A 27,621-nucleotide genomic window follows, 5' to 3' on the forward strand; every position below is an offset into this window, starting at 1 on the left:
TTATTGCAATTGTTATTTATAATAATTTACCTATTTGCATAAATAATTAATTTTTATTGTTTAAATAATTTATTAATTTATTATTTATAAAAAATAATTTATTGTTTACATAAATAATTTATTTATTATTTACATAAAACAAGCAATTAAATTATTTACACAATTAATTTATTTATTACTTACATGAATTAGCAATTAATTTATTATTTGTGTAAATAATTCATTTTTTTTGTTGTTAAAATAAATAATTCAATAATTTACTATATTTACAAAATATAATTAATTTATTGTTTATATAAAATAAGAAATTAATTTATCCACATGAATAATTAATTTATTTATTGTTTACATAAATAATTTGTGAAGTTTGTGAAGTTCACAACGTTTATGATCCAACGATTGTAAGAATAAAATATTTTTTACTCAAAAAACAATAGTTTTTGTTTACAAATTTTTATTTTTTGAATTTGTTGATGAATAATTGAATGTCAAATTTCCAGTCAAAAATTTGAAGAGTAAAATATTTTTTTCTTTTCAAATAAAAAAAATTAACGTAGGGACTCAATTAAAATAAAATTAACTAAAATTAATAAAAGAATTTAAATAAAAATTAATTAATTAATTAAAAAAAAATAATTAGAGTTTAAATTAATTGATTGTTTAAAAATTTTTGATGTAGTTTTATTATATTTTATATTTATATTTATTTAATTATTATTTATAATAATAATAATAATATAATAATAATTATAATTAAATAATTTTTTTGTAGTTCTAGTTTTTTAGTTCTTGCAAGGGTTAAGAAAAAAACTTAATTTCTTTTCATTTTTTTTTTATTTTATAGGTTTATATTTTACAGTTCTTGACAGTTTTTTTTAACCCCTTGCAAGATAACCCTGATCGCATTGCATAATTTACATGCGGTCTCGAATAATTTAAATAAACACAAGTTTATCATAAAATCGTAAATCTATTATCCACATTGCTAAATATAGAATTTTACTTTCCGATTTAAAACAAATCACAATTTTTAGTATATCATTTAATACCTGAACGAGAAAAGAATTCCTAGAGATTAATCTTTTTAATTTTCAACGTCAATGGTCATTCAATTTTTTTCCGTTTTCAAAAATTAATTTTCTATTCATTACTTTTTATTATAACTAATTAATTAATTTCTATTATTTATTTTTAATAAATTAATTTTCTATTATTTATTTTCAATTAATTAATTTTCTATTATTTATTTTCAATTAATTAATTAATTTTCTGTTAATAAATTTTCTAATAATTAAATTTTCTGTTAATTAATTTTCTATTAGTTAGTTTTCTAAAAATTAATTTTTTACTATTTATTTTCAATTAATTAATTTTATATTGATTCATTTTCAAATATTTAAATTTCTATTAATTTATTTTCAAACAATTAAATTTCTAATTTTCTGTTAATTAATTTTCCATTATTTATTTTCAATTGGTTAATTTTCTGTTGATTTTCAATGAATTATTTTCAATTATAATTAAATTGCATTAATTTATTTAAACATAAAATGATGAATAAACAAACGTTAAGCACACGCCTATTTCGAATGTACACAATCCCTTTCGTCCGAAAGGATCAAACTCTCTGGACCAGCAAGACTATAAGAGCTTCAATGTCTGAACAAAGTGGTACCAGTTCTTAACTTCTACCCAGAGCAAGGACAGTTCTAAATTTCAAGCGAAAGTCTGGTGTATTATTATTTGTAAGTATATCAGAGAATTAGTAGATAGATAAATTTAAAAAAAAAAAAAATAGAAAAAAGAAAAACGGAAAATGCTTCATTTGTGATTTATTGTAAGCGACATCAGGATGTTGGCCTCAAGTTCAAAGTCGAAGAGAACAACCGCGATTTTCTCACAGTGAGCGACAATATTAATTATACAAAAGAACTTCCTCAGAGTGAGGAGGGAAAAATTAGAGAAAAAAAATCGTAGTGCAAAATATTGTGAACGAGTGTCGTTTTTTAGTGTTTTTTTTTAAATAATTGGACGATTTTCATATTTTTTTTTATGAATCTTTAACGCGAGTGTTTTTTCTTCAGTATTTGTGCTTTTTTCGAACTCAATACGAGTTTTAAACAATTACTTCTTTTTCGCAAAAGTACAGTAGAACCTCGTTCAACTTTTTTCTTTCTTTTTTTTTTGGAAAGCTTCTGCCCTTATTTTTTTATTTTTTGTTCTTTTTTATTTATTATTTTTTTACTCTTATTTTTTTATTTTCTTACTGTTATTTTTTATTATATTGCATTCTTACTATTTTTTACTCATTTTTTATTTTTTTTACTCTTATTTCATTTTTTTATTTGTACTATTTTTTACTCTTATTTCTTATTTTTTATTTATTTATTTTTTTACTCTTATTTTTTTATTTTTACTATTTTTACTCTTATTTTTTATTTATTTATTTTTTTACTCTTATTTTTTAATTTTAATATTTTTTACTCTTATTTTTTATTTATTTTTTTACTCTTCAATTTTTATATGGTTACAAAAAAGAATAAGACAATTAAAATTTGCAAATTCTTTGATATTCATTTATGTTTTGGTAGTTTATTGTAAAAATTTTCAAATTTATTTTCTCATTTTGATGAAAACGCGAAAAATGAAACTATAAATAAAAAAAAAAATAAAACAATTTAAGAACATAATAATTTGATTAAAAATCTTGTAAAATTTTAATTTTAAATGAATTTAATTAGAAATATAAAAAAATTTAGATTTAAAACAAATTTTTTTAAATAAAATTCTTCTGAAATTAGTTAAATTTTTTAATATTATCTATATTTAATTGTTTATTAAAAATAATGAATTTTTATAGAAGAATTTTAGTTAAAAACACTAAAACAAATTGAGTTTTGAAGAAGTTACGAATGATTGCAGAAATTCAATTATTTTCAAAAGTAGTAAAATTCTTCTCAGAAATTCAATTATTTTTCAAAAATTTTAATAAAATTCTTGGCAAAATTTTAATTACTTTCAAAAACTTTCCTCAATTTAATGTTTTTGAATATCTACAACTTTAATAAAAATTCCTAAAAGAATTCAAATTAGTTAAAAAAAAATTTTAATATAATTCTACGCAAACATTCAATTATTTTCATAAATAATAAAACCCAATGCTGAATTTCAATTATTTTTAATATAATTTTAATGGAATTCCTCGAAAAAAGTTATTATTCTTAAAAATTTTATTAATATTTATCAATAAATTTAATTATTTTAATAACCTTTACTACAATTTATTTATTAGAATTTAAGTATTATTTTCAATATACATTTTTAATTAAATTTCTTTAAAGAATAAATTTATTTTCAAAAATTTTAATGAAATTCTTTGCGTAACAATTCAATTTTTTTCAAAATAATTTTAATAAAATTCTTCAAAGAATTTCAATTATGTTTAAAAATTTACAAAAATTCTTGTAAAAATTTCAATTATCTTTATAAATATAATAACATTTTTCTCCGATATTCAATTATTTTCAAAACTTTTTATAAAATTTTTGTCAGAATTTCAATTATTTTTTATACAATTTTCATCAAATTTCTCGAAAAATGCAATTATTTTTAAAAATTTTATTTAAATTTGTCAAAAGAATTCAATTATTTAAAAATTTGTTGATAAAATTCCTTATGAAAATTCAATTGTTTAATAAAATATTTATTTTTATAGTTAAATAATTGAAATTCTCGTAAAATTTTCCAATAAATATTGATTCAAAAATGAATTTCAAATTGAAATCTTTGAAAATTTGAACTTTTCATACTTTTAATTAAGAATTCTATAGAATTAATTTTTCTCAATAAGTTTAATGGAATTTTTAAAAATTATTAATATTTTCTAATCTTATTTTTTTCATTAATAATCATAATTGTTATCAACGATAATTGAGATTTAATTATTTGATAAAAATTGTTTTCAACATTTTTTAAATGTGAAAAATATTTTTGAAAAAAAGTATAAAATATTTTTGAGAAAAATTATAAAATATTTTGCTAAATATTTATTTAAAAATTTTGTAAAGTAATCAGAATATATATTTTGTAAAATATTTATAAAATATTTTCAGAATTTTATTCACGCATACCTACAAAAATATTTATTTCTAAAAGAAAAGTTTTCAACCTATAATTTATATATTCCAGTTACAGATTATTTATTAATTTTATTTTTTTGAAGTTGAATAATTAATTCCACTAACTTTATAATATCGTAGTAATTTATTCATATTTCACTACAATGGAGAGATAGAAATATTTCAACGATAATGGAAACATTTTACAAACAAAGTTACATGTTAATAGAAAGAAGGAAATAAAATGCGTACCTAAAACAATTTAAATAAAAATTGTTTACTCGCTTGTGAATTATTATAACATAAAATATACAAAAGGATAATCAGTAGAAGTTGTTCTTTTAATAATGAAAATTATTCGCAATTATTTATTTATGAAAATTATTACAGAAGTTGAAGTTGTTCTCTCAATATTGAAAATTCCTATAGCAATATTATTTTCTGGAATATTGTTAAGTCTTTTTAATAATAAATAAGTAATTAATTAATAAATAGTAAATAAATATTAATAAATATTCAGAATATAAATATTAATATTAATAAATATTCACAATATAAATATTAATGTTATAATAAATATTCACAATGTAAATATAAATTTTTCTAAATATTTATTATTATAAAAATAAATAATGAATATATTATTTATTTTCATTTCTAAATTATTATATTTTTTTTTATTTTTATTTTTTTATGCATTTTTTGTGGATGATTTTTATGGTGATTTTATTTTTATGATTTTCGTGAAAAATTCTGGGAAAATTCAAATTTTATGATTTTTATTTTTTTTTGGATCTTTTATTGCCGAATTTTTTAAATTTAAGAGATTTTCATTTTTTCGGATTTTCAATTGTCCGAATTTTTATTTGCCCGAATTTTCATTTAATGGAACTCTTAAGATGACAAAAATATAAAATTTACAGAATCTTTATTCCTCGTTTCAAAGAGTTTCATATCAAATAGCAATTCGTGCAAATAAATATTTCGGACAAATGAAAATCCGAAAAAATGAAAAGTTTGAAATTTAAAATTTCGACTCATTAAAATTCTAATGTGTGATATTTCGTCTAAATTTAATTTTGATTAGATTATAGAATTCTTTGAAATTAAATTAAATCGAATACGCTTCGCAAATAAAAATAAATAAATTCAATGATTTAAATTTAAATCGCGAAAATCACTCACGCATATCGATTACCGCATAACCCAATTATAAACACTAGATGTATATATACATAAACCGTTATAAGCGCGTGATCGATAATAAATTATAAATTCAGTAGTTCCCATGACAATGAGGATAGAAAATGAAAGTATCTAGCTAGAGACATAATAGAGTTGGAATAAATTGAAAAGCAATGCTCTATAATACTTCCAATTGTCACTTATGCCTGAAAATTATACAATAACTTTTTATTTGCAAGACTTTTTTCTTTAATTCTTTCTTTGATTGTTGCCAATTTCTCTCTATATATATAAAATAAGGTAGGCAATCTGCTCGGTTGATTATTATATACTAAACGGAACTGACGTATACTTTTTGATCGATTTCAAAGGAAAAAGAAATTATCCTATTTATTTTTCCTCTTCTCCCCTCATCAATTGCGGTGTCTTTTTAATTTTCCCTCTAGAATTTCTTGAGAGTAAATATGAAAAGAGAGAGAATGCTTTTTTCGCAAAAAAAAGATATCGCTTTCTAATTTATTTGCAATCAAGTACCATAGTAATTAAAAAGTTATCTCAGAGAGGATTTGAAAATATATATAACACTATTGTGTAAGTGATATTACAAAATAATAATATTTATATAAAATTAAGTGTTAGATTTTTTTTTCTTTACACCAAAGACTAAGGATTTGCATATTCAACCTTTAACTTTTAATGTATTTAATTTGAGTTTTAGTAAAATTAAAATGGTTATTGAAATTTAAATAAGAAAAATAAAATGAATTATTAAAATAGAAATAAATTCAATATAGAAACAATTAAATTCAAAATAATTCCAAAATTACTAAAAACAAATTTATTTTGAAAATAATAAGAATTTAACCAAAAGTGTATATGTATCAATTAAAAATTGAATTATTTGAATAAAATTGAAATTTTTAATAATTAAAAATTTTAATGGAATAAAATTTTATGAAATTAAAATTTTGCTAATTTGAAATTTGAAATAATTAAATTAAAGTATTAAGTATTAATTTAAGTGAAGATTAATTAAAATAATAATCAATTTTAGTTTCAGTCGATAACAATTTCAAATGAAATTTTTATTTAAATTGAAATTTTAATTAAGATTGGAATTTTGGTATTTTTATTAATTAAAATTTTTAATATTGAATAAAATTTAATAAAATTGAAATTTTGATAATCATAATTTTAATTACATTTAAACTTAATTTCAATTTTAGATCGATTATAATTTTAAATTATAATTTTGTTTATCAAGAAATATTTCCAGTAATTCAAATGAAGATTCATTGAAATCTGGAATAAAGAATTATCTTAAAACGTTTAAAAATTTCATAAAAGTGAAATTTGGGTTAATTAAATCATTTATAAAATTAAAAATCTACAATTGTTCTGTGATCCTGAACTCTAATTTAAACTTGGGAATGTTACATTTTATCACAAACTAATTAAATTTTTTTTTCAACATTCCTAATTTCATTTTTTGCTTTTAACATTGTAAATTCAAATATTCTTGAAATAGGTCGAAATTTCCAAGAATTTTAATACAAAACCTTAAAATTTTTTCTATTTCTGACAATAATTTATGTTTAAATAACATAATTCTTGAAGAACTATCATAAAATTATTATTTATAAATTATTTAATGAATAATTTTACTTGAAAATTTTTAAATTAATTGGATTTTAAAAGAGTTGAGTTTACAATCTTCATAAATAGAAGAACTTCAAAGGTTTTCAATAGTGATAAACTATTCTTCGCATCAATTCAATTGTGTTAAAAAATTTTGTTAAATTCTCGTCAAAATTTCAATTATCTTTATAAGTAATAAAATTCTTCTCCGAAATTCAATTATTTAAACAAAATTTTTATAATAATTTCCCAAGAATTCAATTATTTATCAATTTTTTTATAAATTTCTTCGCACCAATTCAATTATTTTTAATTTTTTAATGAAGTTTCTCGAAAGAATTCAAATATATTCAGAGAATTGAAAAAAAATAATAGTTCTGAGAAATTCAATTGTTCCGAAAAATTTAAATAAAATTTTTTTAAAAATTCTATTATTTAAAAAAATTTCGAAAAAATTATTTACAAGAGTTAGTTAATAAAATTTTCCTAACAATTCAAATATTTTTAATACAATTCTTCTTAAGAATTCAATTATTTTCACAAATAAAACATTTTTTATAGGAATTCAATTATTTAAAAAAGTTTGAATAAAATTCTTCTCAAGAAATCAATTATTTTCATAAATAATAAAACTTTTCTCGAGAATTTAATTATTTTAAAAAATTTTCATGAAATTTGAAAATTGATCAAAGAATACAATTTATTATTTTCGTAAAATATAACATTCTTCATAAGAATACAATAAAATGTTTGTAAAAATCTTCGTAACAATTCAATTATTTTCGTAAAAAATAAAATTCTTCAAAGCAATTCAATTATTTAAGAAACTTTAATAAAATTCTTCACAAAAGAATTCAATTATTTAAAAAAAAAATTATTAAAATTCTTCGCCAGATTTCAATTATTTTCAATTTTTTAATGAAATTTCTCGATGGAATTTAATTATTTAAAAAAAGTTTTATAACTTAGAATGTTTTATAAAATTTGAGAAATTCAATTATTTTAAAAAATTTGAATAAATTAATTTTTTTTCATAAATAAATAATATTTTTCTCTGAAATTCAATTATTTTAAAAAATTTTGATAAAATTCTTCATAAAATTTCAATTTTAAGAAATATTCAATTATTTAATAAATTATTTATTTTTGCATTTAAATAATTGAATTCTCGATAAATTGAAATTATGCAGATTTTTGTTCTTTATACTTCTAAACAAAATTAGAAAATTGTTAAACAACTGTGATTAAGAAATAGAAAATTTATTTATTTTGCATTAGTTTTCTTTATGAATCACAATTTTTTTAACAAAATTATTATTTTGTTTTAGAAACAAGAATATTATTTGCACAATTTCTATTTTTAATCTTGTTTTTAGAACAGAATTTTCCACAGGAATTAAATTAAATTTCTAACAATTTTTTGAAAGTATTGTTATAAAACATGAAGATATCGATTGCTCCAAGTCGAAGACTCGGAGTGATCGATTTCTTGCAACCCATGTTTTTATAATAATTAACGATAACTCAGGGAAAAAATTATTATTTTATATAAAATTATTGTTACTCTAACTTCTTCGAAATTATTTTCATCATTTTAATTCAATTATTATTTTCTAGAATTTTAAATTATTTTTTATGAAAATAATAATTGAATTCCTTAAAAAATTGTTATTATTTATGAAAATAATTGAATTCCTGTAAAATTTTTATTATTTATGAAAATAATTAAATGTTTGCATACAATTTAATTAAAGTTTTTTTTTAAATAATTGAATTCTTTTTGGGAAATTTTATGAAAATTGTAGATATATTGAAAATCATTGAAATTATAGAAAAATGCATCTTATTTTTGAAAATAATTGAATTTTGTTATTTATAAAGATAATTGGGATTTTTATAAGAATTTTTTTTTTTTATTAAATAATTGAATTTCTCCAATTATTTGTAATTTCTCAAAAATTGAATTTTTTTAGTGTTTTCAACAAAAAATTTAAATTAGAAAATTTTTAAATTCTATTATTTTTAAAATTACTAATTTTATTTTTAAAAAAAAGGTAGTAAAAGAAGTTAGTTGCTAGTATTTATTGAGAAAGAAGTTATTGATGAAACAGAATAATTTTACAATTAAAGAAATTCGTAAATAAATGTAATAGAACATTTTTTGTCTGTGTCTAATAATTTTTCGAGTGAATCAGAAAATATTCTTCATAGGTTCAGGGAAAAAGTGAAAATTTTGTCTGGAAATCAGAAAAAAATAAAATAAAATTTTTGTATCGCAACCCTGTTAATTTGTTATATAATTAAATTGAAATCGAAAATGAAACTATTCCTTTCACTATAGAAAAATCAACATAATTAATTATATCAAAAGGTCTCTGTCCATGTATTTCAATATAAATAATTCTTTTCAATTAATATATTTACTTTTTATACATCCATAAATCATTTGTGAGAAAATTGAAAAGTGTTAAATAAATAAATAGAAAACATTTATATTTGAATTAATAATATCGCGAAAGAAAAATGATATATTCCGTTTTTGTATTTTTTTTTTATAAATATTCAAGGAGAATAAATGAACGAAATGATTTATCGCAACTCCACCTGATTCGCGACTTTACTTTCAACAATGAGAACGGTTCGTGCTATTTTTTTTTTTTTTCTAAACATAATCTTTAAATAAGGATTGGTCACAACTGCTGCATGTCTCACGGCAAAAATGTTAAAAGCCAAACAGTTTTGAGCGTGACTATTTTCCAGGGCAGCATTTATTTCGCAAGCAGGGTTATTGCAATTGTTGAAACTCAAAAATATCCGACTCGACACTTTTAAAAAGTTTCTATATAATGTAAATGCTTTACGTACATTAATAGTTTGTTTGTAATCGTGTTGTATGCATTAATAGCCTTTAACAGTTGTACATTTTTTATTTTTTTTTTTTTTTGCTAAATTTACTCACGCATATTTGTAAGTGTATTAGAATATTTCTCTCTCTCGCTCTCTCTCTCTCTCCATCTATATGTATATTATTTTTTTTCTCTCTCTGTCTCTCCCTCTATATGTAGATATATATTTCTCTCTCTCTCTCTCTCTCTATAGCTATATATTTTTTCTCTCTTTCAAGGAGAGAGAGAGAGAAAGAGAGAGAAATATATATTTTTTTTCTCTCTCTTTCTCTCCCTCTATATATAGCTATATATTTTTTCTCTCTTTCAAGGAGAGAGAAAAATATATATATTTTTTTCTCTCTCTTTCTCTCTCTCTCTATATATATAGCTATATATTTTTTCTCTCTTTCAAGGAGAGAGAGAGAGAGAGAGAGAAATATATATCCGTCTGTCTATTATCTGTGGTGGAAAGTGTGTGTATGTAAAAGATAAAAGTTTTTCAGACACCGCCCTTTCAAATCCCCGCGGACTCAAAGTGTATTAGTATGTATGTGGCTTTTACAATTACCATAGGTTATATACTATTTATGAGAAATAATCTACATCTAAAGAAAATCGACAAGGCGTAAAGCAGTTCTCATAGACGAAGGTCTGTTTCAAGAACTATTAGATTTCAATTTATATGTTTAAACTTGATATGAGTGGGTACTGATGAAAATTGTCGTTGGAAAAAAAAAATCGCTGGCGAGCTGTTCGCATTTTCTGACATAAGATATTATTATATATTGGAAAAAGGAGAAAAATTTGTTCGAATAAATTAAAGGATAATTTGATTGCACCTCGCTTGTTATATGCGTATAATTTAAACATGAGTTCAAATATGTAGTCTTTCAATTTTTTTTTAAACATTTTTTTCTTCTCTTTTTTCTAAACTTTTTGTAATTATTTTCCTTTTTTTCAATATGTTAATTGTTAATTAAATAATTTGCCTCTGAATAAGAGGGAGAAAAGTCATTTTTGAAAATTTATTCTCCTACGAAAACTTTTCTAATTAATTATTTTTTTCCCCTCATTTTATATTGAAATTATTTTTGAACCCAATTCTGGTCAGGAACTTCAGGAAAAAGTCATGGATTTTTATTAAAGTACTGAAAAAAATTGAATTTTGAAAAAGTTAAAAATAATAATTGGAGAAATTCAATTATTTTCAAAAGTAATAGAATTCTTAGCAGAAATTCAATTATATATGTTCAAAACTTTTTTTTTTTTTTTGAAAAAAATTCTTGTAAAAATTTTAATTATCTTTAAAAATAATAAAATTCTTCTCCAAAATTCAATTATTTTTCCAAAGTTTTCCTCAATTCAATAATTTTCCGTATCAACTATTTTAAAAAAAATTTTCAAAAAAAAAATTCAATTATTTAAAAAAGTGTTGATAAAATTCAAAGAAAACATTAAATTATTTTCATAAATAATAAAAATTTCACATGAATTCAACTATTTACAAATTTTTTTTTTATAAATCTCTTCGCAATAATTCAATTATTTGCATAAATAATAAAAATTTTTTAACGAGGTTCAATATTATTTTCATGACTAATAAACTCATAGAATTTCAATTATTTTCAATACAATTTTAATCGAATTAATCGAATTCCTCCAAAAATGTAATTATTTTTGAAAATTTTATTAACATTCTTCAAAGAATGTCAATTATTTAAAAATTTAAATACATTATTGTATGAATTTTCAAAAATAATTGAATTTTAAAAAGTTTTTATATTAATATCTTTGAAAATATATTATATGTATAGAATTATTTTTTATGAAAAAGTTTAATTGAATTTTTTTCTTTTGAAATTATTTCAAGTTTTCTTTTCTCTAAATATTTATAATTGAAGAATTTCTGAATAATCGAAATTTTGTAAAATTGAATTTTAAACAAATGAATTTGAAAATTCTCAAGAAATTTTTGCAAAAAAAGTATTAAAAATAATTGAAATCCTGTGAAGAATTTTATTATTTATAAAAATAATTGAATTCTTGCAACGAATTTTATTATAATATATTTTTTTTTTTAAATTGAATTCTTTTGAAAAATTTTATTAAAATAGTAGATTTTTAAAATATTTTAATTTCCGCGAAGAATTTCATTATTTGAAAAATGTAATTTAATTCTTGCAAAAAATTTTGGAAATAATTACATTTTTAATTGAAATCATACGACAAATTTTATTATTTATAAAAATAATTGCATTCATGTAAAGAATATTGTTATTTTGGAAAATAATTGAATTCTTGCAACGAATTATATTAAATTTTTTGTAAGTAATTGAAATCCTGTAAAGAATTTTTTTTCTTGTAAAAATAATTGAATTCTTGCAACGAATTTTATTAATTTTTTTTTTAATAATTGAAATTCTGTAAAGAATTTTATTAGTTATAAAAATAATTGAATTCTTGTAACGAAAGAGAATAAAAATAATTGAAATCCGCCTATGGAAATTTTATTATTTATGAAAATAATTGAATTCTTACAACGAATTTTTTATTACATTTTTTTAAATAATTGACTACGTGTAAAGAATTTTATTGAAGAATATATAATTGAATTCTTGCAACGAATTACATTAAAATTTTTTTTAAATAATTGAAATTTTGTAAAGAATTTTATTATTTATGAAAATAATTAAATTCTTGTAACGAATTTTATTACATTTTATTTAAATAATTGAATTCTTGAAAACAATTTTTAAATATTTACATTTTTCGATCAACTGATTTAAATTATTGTATTAAAAATAATTGAAATCCTATGAAATATTTTAGTATTTATGAAAGTAATTGAATTCTTGGAACGAATTATATGAAATTTTTTGCAAGTAATTGAAATCCTGTAAAGAGTAAAGAGTTGTAATTGAATTCTTACAACGAAAAAAAAATAAAAATAATTGAAATCCTATGGAAATTTTATTATTTATGAAAATAATTGAATTCCTGTAACGAATAAAATAAGAATAATTGAAATCCTATGCAAATTTTATTATTTACAATGAAAATAATTGAATTCTTACAACGAATTTTTATTACATTTTTTTAAATAATTGACTACATGTAAAGAATTTTATTTAAGAAAATAATTGACTTCTTGCAACGAATTACATTAAATTTTTTTTAAATAATTGAAATTCTGTAAAGAATTTTATTGTTTATGAATATAATTGAATTCTTGTAACGAATTTTATTACATTTTTTTTAAATAATTGTATTCTTGAAAAAAATTTTTAAATATTTATATTTTTCGAGCAATTGATTTAAAATATTGTATTAAAAATAATTGAAATCCTATGAAATATTTTATTATTTATAAGAATAATTGAATTCTTACAACGAATTTTATTTATTACATTTTCTAAAATAAATTAATTGATGTGAAAATTGTATTATAAAAATAATTGAATTGTTGCGAAGGATTTTATTATAAATAATTTAATTCTTTTTTGAAAAATTTTATGTAAATTAAAATTATTATAAAACATAAGGATAACGAGCACTCCGAGTCTTCGACTCGGAGTGTTTGTTATCTATATGTTTTTTAATAATATTTATAAAAGTTATTGAATTTCAAAAGGTTTTTATTTTAAAATTTTGAAAATCTTGATTCCTGTGAAAAAATAATGATTAAATATTTATTTAAAAAAGAAGTTATTCTTCTTCTTCTTCTTTTTCTTAAATGACTTGTGGGCTTGCCGAGTGTTACAATAAAAAAAATTCGAAACAAAAATTCAAAAATTTTTGTTGAGTATATCTAATAATTTTTATAGTAAATCAGAATATTCTTTAGGATCAGGGAAAAAATAAAAATTTTGTCTGAAAATCAGGGAAAAACAAAATGAATTTTTTCTCCTACCTGCACGAAAAGTATGTCATTTCGGGCACTTAAAGTGGGCGCAAAGTAACTGATTCTCGCCCGGGGTCGGGGAAGCGGGCGCAAAAGTTCTTTTACGCCCGCTGACGTCACACAAGCGGGCGCAAAAGTACTTTTACGCCCGCTTCGCTCGTGCCCTCAATGCCATACTTTTCATGCAGTTAGGACAAAAAATTATGTTCGCAACATGGGCGCAAAGGTGATTACGACTTTGGCGAGATTTCGGGACCTCGGGGACACTTTCGCACCCTCGGCTTCGCCTCGGACGCGAAAATGTCCCCTCGGTCCCTTCATCTCGCCATCGTCCCAATCACCTATTTTGCGCCCTTGATACGATAATAACTATTTTGTGTAAATCCTCTGCTGATTTCGACACAATTTCTAATGAATATGAAATTTTTCAGAGAAATTAAGACAATAAGGATTGCAATGAAGCTAGTGTTGATATCGTTTTGCGTGACGTTGGTAGTGGCGGGTCCCACGAAGCAGTCCCACGTCCTGGACAAGAAACAAGTTGACCAACTTATCGAGGGATTAGATTTTGATTATATCAAACAGGATCCGGGATATTCGGCCGAATATGCCGAAGCACCTGTGCCCTTGGCTCAACCAAGACCAAAAACTGGTTTCAGCGTGGGTGGTGGATTGGTGAGCATTGCTCAGGGTGCAGCCAATGCTGCTCACAATTCAGTTGTGAATCAACCTTCGGCTGCTGGACAAGCTGCCTACGTTGCCAAGAACACATTGGCTCAAGCTGCCGCTCAATCAGCCGCAACTGCAGCCGCTGCTCTCGCGGGAAAGCAAATTATCCTCATGGGCCTCGAGCAACAGTCCTACAATGCTCATCAGGCTGTCAATTCGGAAAAAACACAATTGCAACAGGCCCAACGTTCTGCCACTGCTGCTCAAAATTCCGCTCAACAGGCTATGCATCAGGTATTTTTTTAGGAGTTCCCTGATTTTTCAAAAAAAAAAAAAGAAAAAAAAATTGACACTAAAAAACAATATGAAAAAATTAGTTGCTAATTTCGCGTAGAACTACAATTTTCGCAAAAAGAGTTCTAACATGGTATTCTGATAGCTAATTAACTGTTCTAGAGTTCTCTCATAAAAAAATGAATAGTTCCGTAAAATACTAAAAACTATAAAACTTTGAAAAATTTCAAGAACAATTTTTTTTTCCAAAAAATTAATTCTTCTTGAGTTTTGAGCAGAATTCTGGTGACAGTAATGAGAGTTCTGCACATAATCTCAATAAACTTTTCTTCTAAACTTAAAATAGAAAAAACTACAGAACTATGAAAAATTACAAAAAAAAATTGTTTTTGCAACAATTTAATTCTTTAAGAGCTCTGAGCAGAGTTCTGGTATCAGTAAAAAGAGTTCTATACATATTTCCAACAAACTTCCTTTCTAAACTCAAAATTGAAAAAAATACAGAACTTAGGAAATTTTAAAAAATGTTGAAATTTAAAAATTTAGAGTTCTGATTAGAGTTCTGGCATCGGCATAAAAATAAGGCATTACTTGTAGAACTCTTTATGCCGATGCTAAAACTCTCAGAACTCTACATTTTAAAATTTTCAAAGTTCTGTAGTTTTTTCACTTTTGAGTTCAGAAGGAAAGTTTGTTAAGAATATGTATAGAACTCTTTTTACTGATACCAGAACTTTGCTCAAAAATCATGAAGAATGAATTTTTTGTAAAAATATTATTTTTAATAAATTGTCAAAGTTCCGTAGTTTTTTCGATTTTAAGTTTAGAACAGAAGTTTATTGAAATTGTGTGCAGAACTCTGATTACTGATACCAGAACTCTGCTCAGAACTCAAAATGAATTAAATTTTCCCAAAAAAAAACTCACTAAAGAACTCACATGACTCAATAAATTACATTAAAATTTTCATAATTCCCTAATTTAATTTTTCTAATTTTATTTTTCAATCCAAACAATATAGTTTTTCGGAATGAAATACGTTTTTTTACAACTATTTTTAATTTACAATTATTTTCTATTCTATTCATGTGTCAGTTTAATCACTCTTTTAAATTATTTTAAACGCTTTTCTTTTTATAAATTACAATTATTAATAACATTAAAAATAAATAAAGAAATTAATAAAAATTATAAATTAAAATTTCATATTATTTTCTATTATAATAATTTTATTAATTTCTTTATTTATTTTTCTATTTTCGTTTTGTTGATAATAATTAATCATTCATTAATTATTAAAAAGTATGAATTTATAGTAATAAGAACAGATTAAAATTTATATTTAGCATAAAAACAATTTTATATAAAAAATAGTTGCTGTTTTCAGTAATAATTGCATTTGAGATAAGGTTTTAAACAGAAATTTTTCGAAAATTTAAAGTTCTGTATAAAGAAAATTAAAAAAAAATTATATTAAAATATTATTTGTGTTTTAAATAATTTTATAAAAAATTCTGAAAAAATTTTGTTTTATGAGAAATTTGAATTTAATTTTTTAAAATTACTTGAATTTTTCAAAAGAAAATTAACTGAAAAGCTAAAAAGTTAATTAAAATTTTGTAAAATTTATGAAATAATTGATTTTTTCAAATTTTCGATTCCAAAAAATTGAATTTTTACAATCAAGTGTATTTGAAAATATTTTGAGATAATTGAAATGTTTAAAATACTATTTGAAAATATTTAGATTAACAAATTTATTCAAAATTATGAACACTTGTGTTTTTAAAATATTTCAGTTCTTTTTCTTTTAGATAACTGAATTTTTAAATAATCAAATATAATTCAAAATTTTATAAATAATTAAAATTTCTTAAAATTCAATTTGAAACAATTGAATTTGAAAGAATTCAAATTTTATTAAAATTCTATTAAAATTAATTTAATTTTTTTGATCAAATAATTGAAATTTTTTTTAAATAATTGAAAATTCTTAAAATTTTATTAAAAGTAATAGAATTTTTACTATCAAGTAATTAAAATTTTGTGAATAATTGAAATTTCCTAAACTTTTATTAGAAATAATTGAATTTTTTCAAACCATGTAGCTAACAATTTATGAAATAATTGAAATTTGATAACATTTTTAAAAAAAATATAGGAATTTTTTAAATCAATTCGTTGGAAATTTATGAAATAGTTGAAATTTTCTAAAATTTTGTTGAAAGTAATTGATTTTTTACAATCAAGTAATTGAAAGTTTTTGAAATAATTGAAATTTCCTAATATTTTATTAATCATAATTGAATTTTTATCAAATTTGATTGAATTTATCTAAAATTCTATTAAAATTTGTTAAATGGAATTTTAATTTGAAAGTCTTGAAATAATGGAAAATTTTCTAAAATTCTATAAAATATTTAATTTTTACAATCAAGTGATTGAAAAATTTTGAAATAATTGAACTTTCTTAAAATTTAATTAAAAGTAATGTAATTTTTACTATTAAGTAATTGAAATAATGGGAGAAATTGGAATTTTCTAAAATTTTATTAGAAATATTTGAATTTTTGAAAAGTTTTTGAAAAACATTGAAAATATTTTTATTTTCTAAAAATGTTATTAAAATTTTTGAAATAATATAAATTTTTTAAAATTCTATAAAAAATAATTTAACAATAAAATAATTAAAAATTTGAAAATAATTGAACATTTTACTAAAATTTTATTAAATATAATTGAATTTTAAGTATCAAATAAATGGAATTTCCTAAAATTCTTTAAAAAAATAATTTAAGTTTTTAAGTCAACAAGTAGAAAATTTTTGAATTAATGAAAATTTGTTAAAATTCTTTAAAAAATAATTAAATTTTTACCTTTAAGTAATTGATAATTTTTGAATTGTATTTTTTTAGAATTGTTTTTTAAGAATTGTATTAAAAATAATTGAATTTTTACAATTCTAGTTTAATTGAAAATTTTTACAATAATTGAAATTTTGCTAAAATATTCAATAGAAAATAATTGAATTTCTAAAGAAGTTTATTGAAATTTTTGAAAATAATCAACAGAAGTTAGCTACTGTAATTATTTTTTTAAAAATATGTTGTCACGTTTAAAGTTTCCGAATTTTTGAATTTTAATATTTTTCAGAGACTGATTTAAGTCACTTTTAAATTATCCAAATTTTTGAATTTTTATACTTTTCAGAGACAGATTTAAGTGGTCACCTTTAAGGTGGTTCATCTCATAGAATGCAGATCTCTAGAAAAGAAATTAATTAACATCTGAGTAATTTAAATATTATTATTAATTGTATTTTCTATAAAAATTAAATTATCAATTTTCATGAAAAAAAATTGGCAATCGAAAAATTTATTTATTTTAACAATTTATAATAGATTCAAATTTTTCATCATATTTAAAAATCTGAACTAAGAATCTGAATGGTGAAGTTGTTGAGAACTATTTTTTGAAGAAAATTAGTCAAAATTACATTAAAATCGAATCATTTTTAAAAAAAAAAATTCTACAGAAATTAATTTCTTTTCTATAGAGGTCTGCAAAATTTCTTTGGATAAACGTCCTTAAAGTTTCAAAATTCCCAAATTTCAATATTTTTCAGAGCCCGATTTCTTTTCGCAGGTACAAATAATAACAACAGCTTTGAATGCCGCTCAAGTGACATCGGAACACGCGGCTCAGGCTTCCGCCGAAGCCGCTGCCGAATTAGCGGCGCAAACAACAATGCTCGGTCAGGCCAAGGCCAGCGCTCGAGCGATCGACGAGCAATTGGAGGCCGCTAGAGTTGACTTTGAGGCGACGCAAGCTGCCGCTCAAAAAGCAGCGGCCCTCGCTCAAAAGGCGCAGAGCAACGCCGCTGCGGCTGCCGCTCATGCCGCTCAAGCCGCGAGTGAGGCTGCGGCGCAAGCCGTCGCCACCAAGAACGACCACGAGGCTCTTCAGAATACTATTCAGAATTCCGTGAAAATGCATCCTTTCGCCAAATTCCTCATTCGCGATTCGATTAATGTGCAACCGAATTCCGTCGCTCAGGACGCGGGTCCAGTGGACCAGAGTGGCCCCCTGAATGGACCGGGCAGCGAAGAAAATTATTCTACGAATTCCTACGAAACTGCCAGTCCCTATACAACGTCCGCGATAGCACCCTCGTCCTATCCATCATCGACGTCCTTAGACTACGATTATAAAAGCTCGCCAAGGGTATTAGACTATGGTTATTAAATTTCATCAATTATTATCATCAATCATTCGCACATCCGGAGAGAAGGTTATCTTCATTTTAGTCGATTTGATGCGCCTCGAAAGCGATTCTTCACATTCCATCATTTGAATGTTTTTTTCTTTTTTTGAGAGAGAAAATTCCTTTTTTTACTCATTTTTCTTTTTTTAATTCTTCTTTTTACAAATTATTCTTTTAATCGATTTTTCTTTTTACCAATTGTTTTATTAAAAAATTGTTCTTTATATCAATTTCTCTTTGCACCAATTATTCTTTTTAGCAATTTTTCTTTTTACCAATTTTTTTCAGCAATTTTCAATTGCTATTAATTGTTTTTTTTTACCAATTGTCCTTTTTACCTATTATTTTTTTAGCAATTGTTCTTTTTAGAAAAAAAATAATTTATGAGACAAAAATAATTTCCAATCGGCACACCCAGAAAAAATTTTATTTGAATCAAGTATATAATTTACTTGAATTTAATAAAAGTATATTTTTCAGTCAGAATCAATCAAAATTTATTTGAATCGAATACAATTTATTTTATCCAAGTAAAACTTTAAATTGAACCAAATAACATATTTATTTGAATCAAATAAAGTTTATTTGAATCAATTAAAGTTTATTTGAAGCAAATAAAAATTAATTTAACTAAAACTAAATCAAAATTTCTTTGAATCGAATAAAATTTATTTAATCCTAGTAAAGTTTTTAGTCCTAGTAAAATTTTATTTATGTTATATTTTTTTAACATATTTATTTGAATCAAATAAAGTTTATTTGAAGCAAATAAAAATTAATTTAACTAAAACTAAATCAAAATTTCTTTGAATCGAATAAAATTTATTAAATCCAAGTAAAATTTTTAGTTGAACTAAATAACATATTTATTTGAAGCAAATAAAAATTAATTTAACTAAATAAAGATTATTTGAAGGAAATAAAACTCTCTTGGTAACAAAACTGTTATTTAAACACGAATAAAATTTATTTTAACCGAATAAACTTTATTTGAAATAAATAAAATGTAAATTAATTTAAAATTTAAAGTTTTATTTGAACAAATTAAAAAATTTTTATTCAATCAAATAGAATTTATTTTAACCGAATAACATTTATTTGAAGTAAGTAAAATTTTTTTTTTTTGAACCAAATAACATTTTTATTTGAATCAAATAACTTTTTTTTTAACCAAATAAAGTTTACTCGATCCGAATAACATTTATTTGAAATAAATAAAACTTTTTTGCAACTAAAAAATTTTGCGCGCAAATGAAATTTTGTTGGCAGTTTGGCACAAATAAAATTTATTTAAGTCAAATAAAAAAATTGTTATTTGAACTGAATAGAATTTATTTGCACAAAAAAATTTATTTGATCTGAATAAACTTTATTTAAACCAAGTAAAATTTTTAGTTGAACCAATTAACATATTTATTTGAATCAAATAAAGTTTATTTGAAACAAATAAAATGCAAATTAATTAAAAATTTAAAGTTTTATTTAAACAAATTAAAAAATTTTTATTCAATTAAATAGAATTTATTTTAACCGAATAAACTTTATTGGAACTGAACCAAAAAAATTGTTACTTGAACCAAATATAATTTATTTTATTCGAATAAAATTTATTTGAAGTGAGTAAAATTTTTTTTTGAGTCAAATAAAAAAATTGTTATTTGAACTGAATAAAATTTATTTGCACAAAAAAAATTTATTTGATCCGAATAAACTTTATTTGAACCAAATTAACTTTATTTGAACCAAATTAACTTTATTTGAACCGAATCAATTTTATTTGAACCGAATCAATTTTATTCGAACAAAACAAAATTTATTTGAACCAAATAAACTTTATTTGAACCGAATAAACTTTATTCGAACTGAACCAAACAATTTTGATTTAAACTAACAAATTTAATTTGAAGCAATTAAAAAAATTCTTATTAGAACCAAATTAAAAATTATTGCTTTAACCAAATAAAATTTATTTCACAAATAATAAAAAGTTTCTAAAGCTTCCGAGTAAAATAAATTTTTTCTGAGTGCAAGCAGAAGAAGAAGACAGAAAAAAAAACAGTCATAAAGACAAAGAAATTAAAAAATTTCCTAATTCAAAAAAATTTTTTATCCTTCGAACCAAATGAAAATAGTTTCCAGGATAAAATACAAAAAAAAAAATATTTGTCAACATTTCTCATTTTGATAATGTAAATTTATAAATTATTCCACATACTAGATATTTGGATAATAATTTTTGGTAGTTTTTTTTTTATCAATTTGTGTTGTGCAAATAAAAAAAATATTGTTGCCATTTTATATTTCAATATTATCATTTGTTGACTCTCCTATTAGGTCTTAGAAATAAATGAGAGTGAAAGTCAATGATTCATAAAAAGTGTAGAAATAAAAAAAATCTATTCGTTACTACACAAGTTCTAATATGCGACCATTACTCATGATAAAATCTTTAAAAAGTAAAAATACAATTCTCTTTACGTCACAGTCGATCGAATTCTTTATTTATTCTATTAAATGAAATAATAAATAATATTTATTAGTATTAAAAATAAATCACATAAACTCAAATTTATAAAATATACTATTTATTGTTTTTTAGAACATACAATATTATTATTATTATTATTTTGTATTATTAAAAAAAATATTCTTACAATATTGTGGTATTTACATTTATTTACTTATTTTGATTGCAATTTCTTTAGGTTTATAAAGTGATATAACTGATTTGATTTGATTATATCATTTAGAAATTACCTAATATAATTAATTTTCGTAAATTTTTCATCGAAGCGAAATGAGAAGCATGGTAAATTATAGGAATTATACAATTATTGTAAATTGCGATAGGTGTAAGTTTTTAAATTATTTTTAAAATAATTTAAATTACGATAACTACAAGTATTTTTACTTGTAAATATTTTTTTTGAACAATTTTTTTTAGAAAATGATTATATTGACAAACGCTCAAAGCGCAAATTTATTTCCTCCGATGAATAGGTGACACTGGACTTTGGATTAATTACAAGTGGCACTGGAGTATTTGGTCCCAAAGTCACTCGAAATTTATTCAAAACACTGGCCAGTGCTACTTTTGTTTGTGCCAAACCCATTCTCATTCCTGAAAAAAATTCAATTCTTTTTGAATATTATTCAAAAATATTTCTTCATATTATGTAAATAAACTCAAAAAAAGTTAATGTTTTAAATACAATAAAATGAACTCAAAAAAAATTAAATGTTTTAAATATAATAAAATAAACTCAAAAAAATATTTTTGTTTTAAATAAAATATTTGCGCCATGAAATTTTTATTTGTTTCAAATAAAATTTATTCGCGGCAAGAAATTTTTGTTTCAAATTAAATTTATTTGCGCCAAAAATTCTTTATTCGTTTCAAATATAATTTTATTTGCGCCAAGAATTTTTATTCGTTTCAAATTAAATTTATTTGCGCCAAAAATTCTTTATTCGTTTCAAATATAATTTTATTTGCGCCAAGAAATTTTTATTCGTTTCAAATATATTTTATTTGCGCCAAGAAATTTTTATTCGTTTCAAATAAATTTTAGATACATGCGCTAAGAAATTTTGATTTCTTTTAAATTAATATTCTTTGCGCCAAAAAAGTTTTATTTCTTTCAAATAAACTTTATTCGGGGCAAAAAATTTTTATTAGTTTCAAATAAATTTTACTACCGCCAAGAAATTTTTTTATTTCTTTCATAATAAACTTTTTTTGAACTAAAAAATTTTTATTCGATTCAAATAAATTTTATTTGAGCTAAGAAATTAATATTCGTTTCAAATAAATTTTATTTACTGCAACAAAGTTCTTTGTTTCAAATATAATTTAACTTATAAATTAATTAACTTATTTATTTACTATAATATATTAATTAAATACTGTAATGTAATTTAATATTTTAATTGTAAAATTACTAAAAAAAATGAACGTTACCAATGCAAATTCTTGGACCTTCGCCAAAGGGTAAATAAGCGTATGAATGTCTAGCGGCAATATTTTCTGGAGTAAATCTTTCAGGATCAAATTTCAAAGGATCGGGATAAATTTCCGGATCCAAATGAATTCCCAAAACAGGAATTACAACGTCGACACCCTTTTTCACATGTAAATTAGTTGTTGGTAAATCGATATCCTTCGTGCACACGCGATTTAAAATGGCCAACGCTGGATATAGTCTCATAGTTTCTAAAATAGTTTTAATATATATTAGAAAAAGTCTCTTAAAAATTAAATACAATATTTTTAACTGCATTATATGTAAAATTTAATATTCGATTTTAATATTTATTATTTAATTTTTATTTATGAAATTTTTGATTTTTGATATATTTATTTAATTTTTATAAAAATTTTTTTTAATTATTCCCTTTATGTTAAATTTAATATTTGATTTTTATACCTGCATAAAATTAAATAGTAAACTAATAATTAAATTAAATATTAAAATTAAAATAAAATTCAATTAAAATTTTGATTTTTTAATGTTTTTACCAGAAACACATTGATGAAGATATGACATACTATTCAAACTGTCATAACTAAGTTGTCCATGTTTTTCCAAAGCTAATTTAATTTCTTCCCGAACTTTTTCTTGTATTTCCTGATGAATGGCCAATTCGTATAAACAATGGGAAATTGTTGCCGATGAAGTTTCAAAACCGCCTAAATAGAAAACAAAAGCTTGCGCCGCAGCTTCCAAAAATGTTATTTTACCATGCAAAGAATCTGGAAATAAATTCAAAGGACATTTTTATAATTATTATTTATATTAATTTATTATTTTTGTATTTTATTTTATTTTTTTAATTTTTCTCATTTATTATTTTTTTATTTTATTTTATTATTTTTTTTATTAAATTTATTATTTACATTCTTTATTTTGTTATTTTTTAAAATTATGTTTTTTTTTATTTCGAAAAATAAATTACCCGCTATCGTTGATGTTTCATCATCATCTTCTTCTAAACGTCCATAATTGACAAGTTGCAATAAATAATCCAAAAAATCCTTTCTTCTTACATTATTTTTTAATCTATATTCAAAGGTTTCTGTGAAAACTTTTATGAAAAATTTACTACTACCTCTATCGATGAGGGGGATTTTGAAAAAATCCATAATACTTGGTCCAAAAAATGCGAGGGCAGTTTTCACTGAACTTATTTCAAATATTTTTTTCCCATAATAGCGAAATTCACTTTGTGGATTATCAAGACTATTTGGATTCACTCCGAATGCTATTGTAAAAATCACATCAGTTGCGTATCTATAAAAAAATATATATCTTAAATATTTTATCTACAAATGATAAATGGCAATGAAAACGAAAAAAAAAATTATTTTATTCAAATATAACCGATCACTTGACTAATTGAGTAATTTTAATTAGTATTATAATTTAATCTGTCAATTAAATTAAAGTAAAATCAATTAAATATTTACTTTAATTTAATTTATCAATTCAAATAAAGTAAAATCAATTAAATATTTACCTGAATCAGAAATAATTTTTATTTGCCTCAATTAAATGGTATTTGCTTCAAATTTCAAATATTTAAATTATTTCATAAATAATAAAGTTATAAAATAAAGTAAAAATTTGTTTAACTTAGATTAATTGAAATTGACTTAAATTTAAATTGATTTAAATACTAATTAATTAATAATAATAGTTACCGTGCCATCATATCTTTCACTTCAATAACTTCCTGATTGTGACCCTCTATAATTTCACACAAATGATCGCCCTTTCCTGTTAAAATTCCAAACATTCCTTTCAATTTTCCCGAAGTAAAAGTTGGCGTCAATTTTGCACGTAAATTTTTCCACTTTTGTCCCGACAGTAGAAAAATGTGTCCCGAGAGAGGATCAAATGATTCATTACAATAAAGACCCCGATCGTGAAAATGTGCGAATTCTTTTGTCAACACCATTTTTACTAAATCAAGATCGGCTATTAGTAAACTTGGTTTGTGTAATGTGTACAGTCCACCATATCGATATTTCTTCAATTTCTCATAGCCTTTCTCAAAACAAACACCTGAAAAACAAAAAAAATTTAATTCCAATATTTATTGTTTTTTATTGCCAAAATATTTTTTTTACTTCTTATTCTTTTTTTTTCATTTTCATTTCATTTATTCTACTTTATTCTAAAGTTTATTTTTTTTTCAATCTATTTATATCTATTTATTTTCACTCATTTTATTTGCTATTATTTTCTTATTCTATTTTATTCAAATGTTTTTTATTATTTTCTTCAATATTATTTTTTATTATTTTTTATTTTTTTTACAAATAAAACTTTTTTTTTATTATTCAAATATATTTTAATATTTCTTGATCCGATTTGACTCAATGGCTTTTTATTATTATTATTTTAGTCTAATAGGTACTTCTCATCATTTCTTTAAGACTCTTTTTATTTTGATGCATATTAATAGTTTTTTTCCTTTCTTTATTATTTTTTGTTACTATTTATTTTTATTATTATTTCATTCTAATAGGTTTTTTGTAATTTTTTCTTTAGGACTCTTTTTATTTTTATGCATATATTAATAGTTTTTTTTTTCTTTCTTTATTATTTTTTGCTATTATTTATTATTCTAATAATTTATGTTGCAATAAATACCAATGTGCTCTTTTCCAATAACGGCGTTCAAAATATTCCCAATTGGCACTATGGGTTTTATATATTGGACTCCATTTTTTTCCCAATAATTGTAAATAAATAATTTAAAATACAAGTAGACACCAAGGAGCACTATCGTCACAACTCCAAAAAATTCCAGAACAAAACTACTCATAATTATTGCCATATTCGTCAATTTTTATTAAAATAATTATTTCTCTCGATTTTCAAAAACTTCATTCAAATTTTTTTAATAACTTATTTAATTTAAATTTAGTTACATCTTTTTTAATTTAAATTTATTTACAACTCCTTTAATTTAAATTTATTTACAACACCTTTAATTTAAATTTATTTACAACTCCTTCAATTGAAACTTATTTACACCTTCTTTAATTTAAACTTATTTACACCTTCTTAAATTTAAATTTATTTACAACTTCTTTAACTTAAAATTAATTAATAAATTTATTTAATTCTTTATTTATCTATCTATTTATTTAGTTTTGAGAATTATACGGAACAATAAATCACAATTCATTTAATTTAAATTTATTTCATCGAGTTAACTTAAATTCATTCACTTAACAAATAAACACATTACAAATTAATTTTTTTTACGTTAATGAAAAAATTTACGTTAGTATTGAAAAATACTAAATTCTTTTTTTTTCGCAAAAAAATAATTTTTACAAAAATTTATTGACATTGCACGATGAAAATCAAACTAAAACTAGCGTTTAACATCACGAAAGGTTTTGAAAAAAAAAATTTCTAATAACACACAGTAACGGCATTACTATTAATTAAAGTGATCTGGCAAATTAAAAAAAAAAAATTTTTGAAGTAAATTGAGAATAAAAACTGCGCATTGCAAGTGATCGTGACTCGAGTTTATATTATATACACATAAGTCGTTATGCCAAGCGATGGAAACGAACTGTTAGGTAAGTTATATTATAAAAGTAATTTAAGACAAGAGGTGGGTAGTGGGAGGCAGTGCTGGTATAAGGGTACGCTCCTGATAACATATAATGACATGTTTTTTTTATTCTTTATGCACTCAATATTTCATGAATCGTCGTATTATGGACTTATTTGCACAATTAAGTAATAAGTATTTATCAAAGAATTATGTCCTTTTTGCATAACATTTTTTTTTTATTATCATTCTCATTTCTTTGTGTGACCTCAGGTTTTTTTTCTTTCAAGTAAAACTACGAATAATTACTCAGTGTTTTATATGTTTAGATTTATAAATTTTTTATGTAAATAGCAACAATTCGCGCGTGGCTAACTTCTTACTGCCTTTTTTATATAAAATTAGTAATTTTAAAAATTTTCTAATATAAATTTTTGTTTAAAACACTAAAAAAATTTTCAATTTTGGAGAAATTACAAATAATTGCAGAAATTCAATTATTTTCAAAAAAAAAAAAAAAAATTCTTCTTCTAAAATTCTATGTTCAAAATTTAAAAAAAATTTCTCGTAAAAATCCCAATTATCTTTATAAATAACAAAATTCTTTTCCAAAGTTCAATTATTTTTATAACTGTCAAAAAAAAAATTCTTGTCCTAATTTTAATTATTTTCAAAAATTTTTCTAATTTCAATGATTTTTAATATCTACTATTTTAATAAAATTTCCCAAAACGAATTCAATTATTTAAAAAAAAATTCTAATAAAATAGTATGTAAACATTTAATTATTTTCATAAATAATAAAAATTTCACAGGAATTCAATTATTTTTATAAATAATAAAATTTTTTTAAGAAATTCAATTATTTAAAAAAAAAACAAAATTAAACTACATATGTTCAAAATTTGGAAAAAATTCTCGTAAAAATCCCAATTATCTTTATAAATAACAAAATTCTTTTCCAAAGTTAAATTATTTTCAAAAATTTTAATAAAATTCTTGTCCTAATTTCAATTATTTTTAAAAAATTTCTAATTTCAATGATTTTCAATATCTAATATTTTAATAAAATTCCCCCAAAAAAAT

The 27,621-nt window shown here is 21.5% G+C and overlaps 2 protein-coding genes across 3 annotated transcripts; one reads left to right on the forward strand and one right to left on the reverse strand.

Moving 5' to 3' along the window:
• Positions 1–1,682: 1,682 nt before the first annotated feature.
• LOC122511270 lies at positions 1,683–19,194 on the forward strand. 2 transcript variants are annotated; one of them, XM_043626415.1, is made up of 3 exons: positions 1,683–1,745; positions 14,162–14,693; positions 18,339–19,194. In XM_043626415.1, exons 2-3 carry the CDS (start codon positions 14,187–14,189, stop codon positions 18,936–18,938), a joined length of 1,107 nt encoding a protein of 368 aa, XP_043482350.1. In that variant the 5' UTR covers positions 1,683–1,745; positions 14,162–14,186; the 3' UTR covers positions 18,939–19,194. The 2 variants fall into 2 exon arrangements, with proteins under 2 accessions (XP_043482350.1, XP_043482351.1); XM_043626416.1 differs by lacking the exon at positions 1,683–1,745 and adding an exon at positions 10,383–10,478.
• Positions 19,195–21,615: 2,421 nt separating this feature from the next.
• LOC122511158 (probable cytochrome P450 6a14) lies at positions 21,616–26,543 on the reverse strand. Its single transcript, XM_043626225.1, has 6 exons — positions 25,614–26,543; positions 24,659–25,022; positions 23,914–24,248; positions 23,477–23,710; positions 22,919–23,170; positions 21,616–22,078 (listed from the first exon to the last, which is right to left on the reverse strand). Exons 1-6 carry the CDS (start codon positions 25,798–25,800, stop codon positions 21,909–21,911), a joined length of 1,542 nt encoding a protein of 513 aa, XP_043482160.1. The 5' UTR covers positions 25,801–26,543; the 3' UTR covers positions 21,616–21,908.
• Positions 26,544–27,621: the final 1,078 nt, after the last annotated feature.

Source organism: Leptopilina heterotoma, unplaced genomic scaffold (genome assembly GCF_015476425.1).
Source record: "Leptopilina heterotoma isolate Lh14 unplaced genomic scaffold, ASM1547642v1 Lhet_81, whole genome shotgun sequence".
Taxonomy (NCBI): domain Eukaryota; kingdom Metazoa; phylum Arthropoda; class Insecta; order Hymenoptera; family Figitidae; genus Leptopilina; species Leptopilina heterotoma.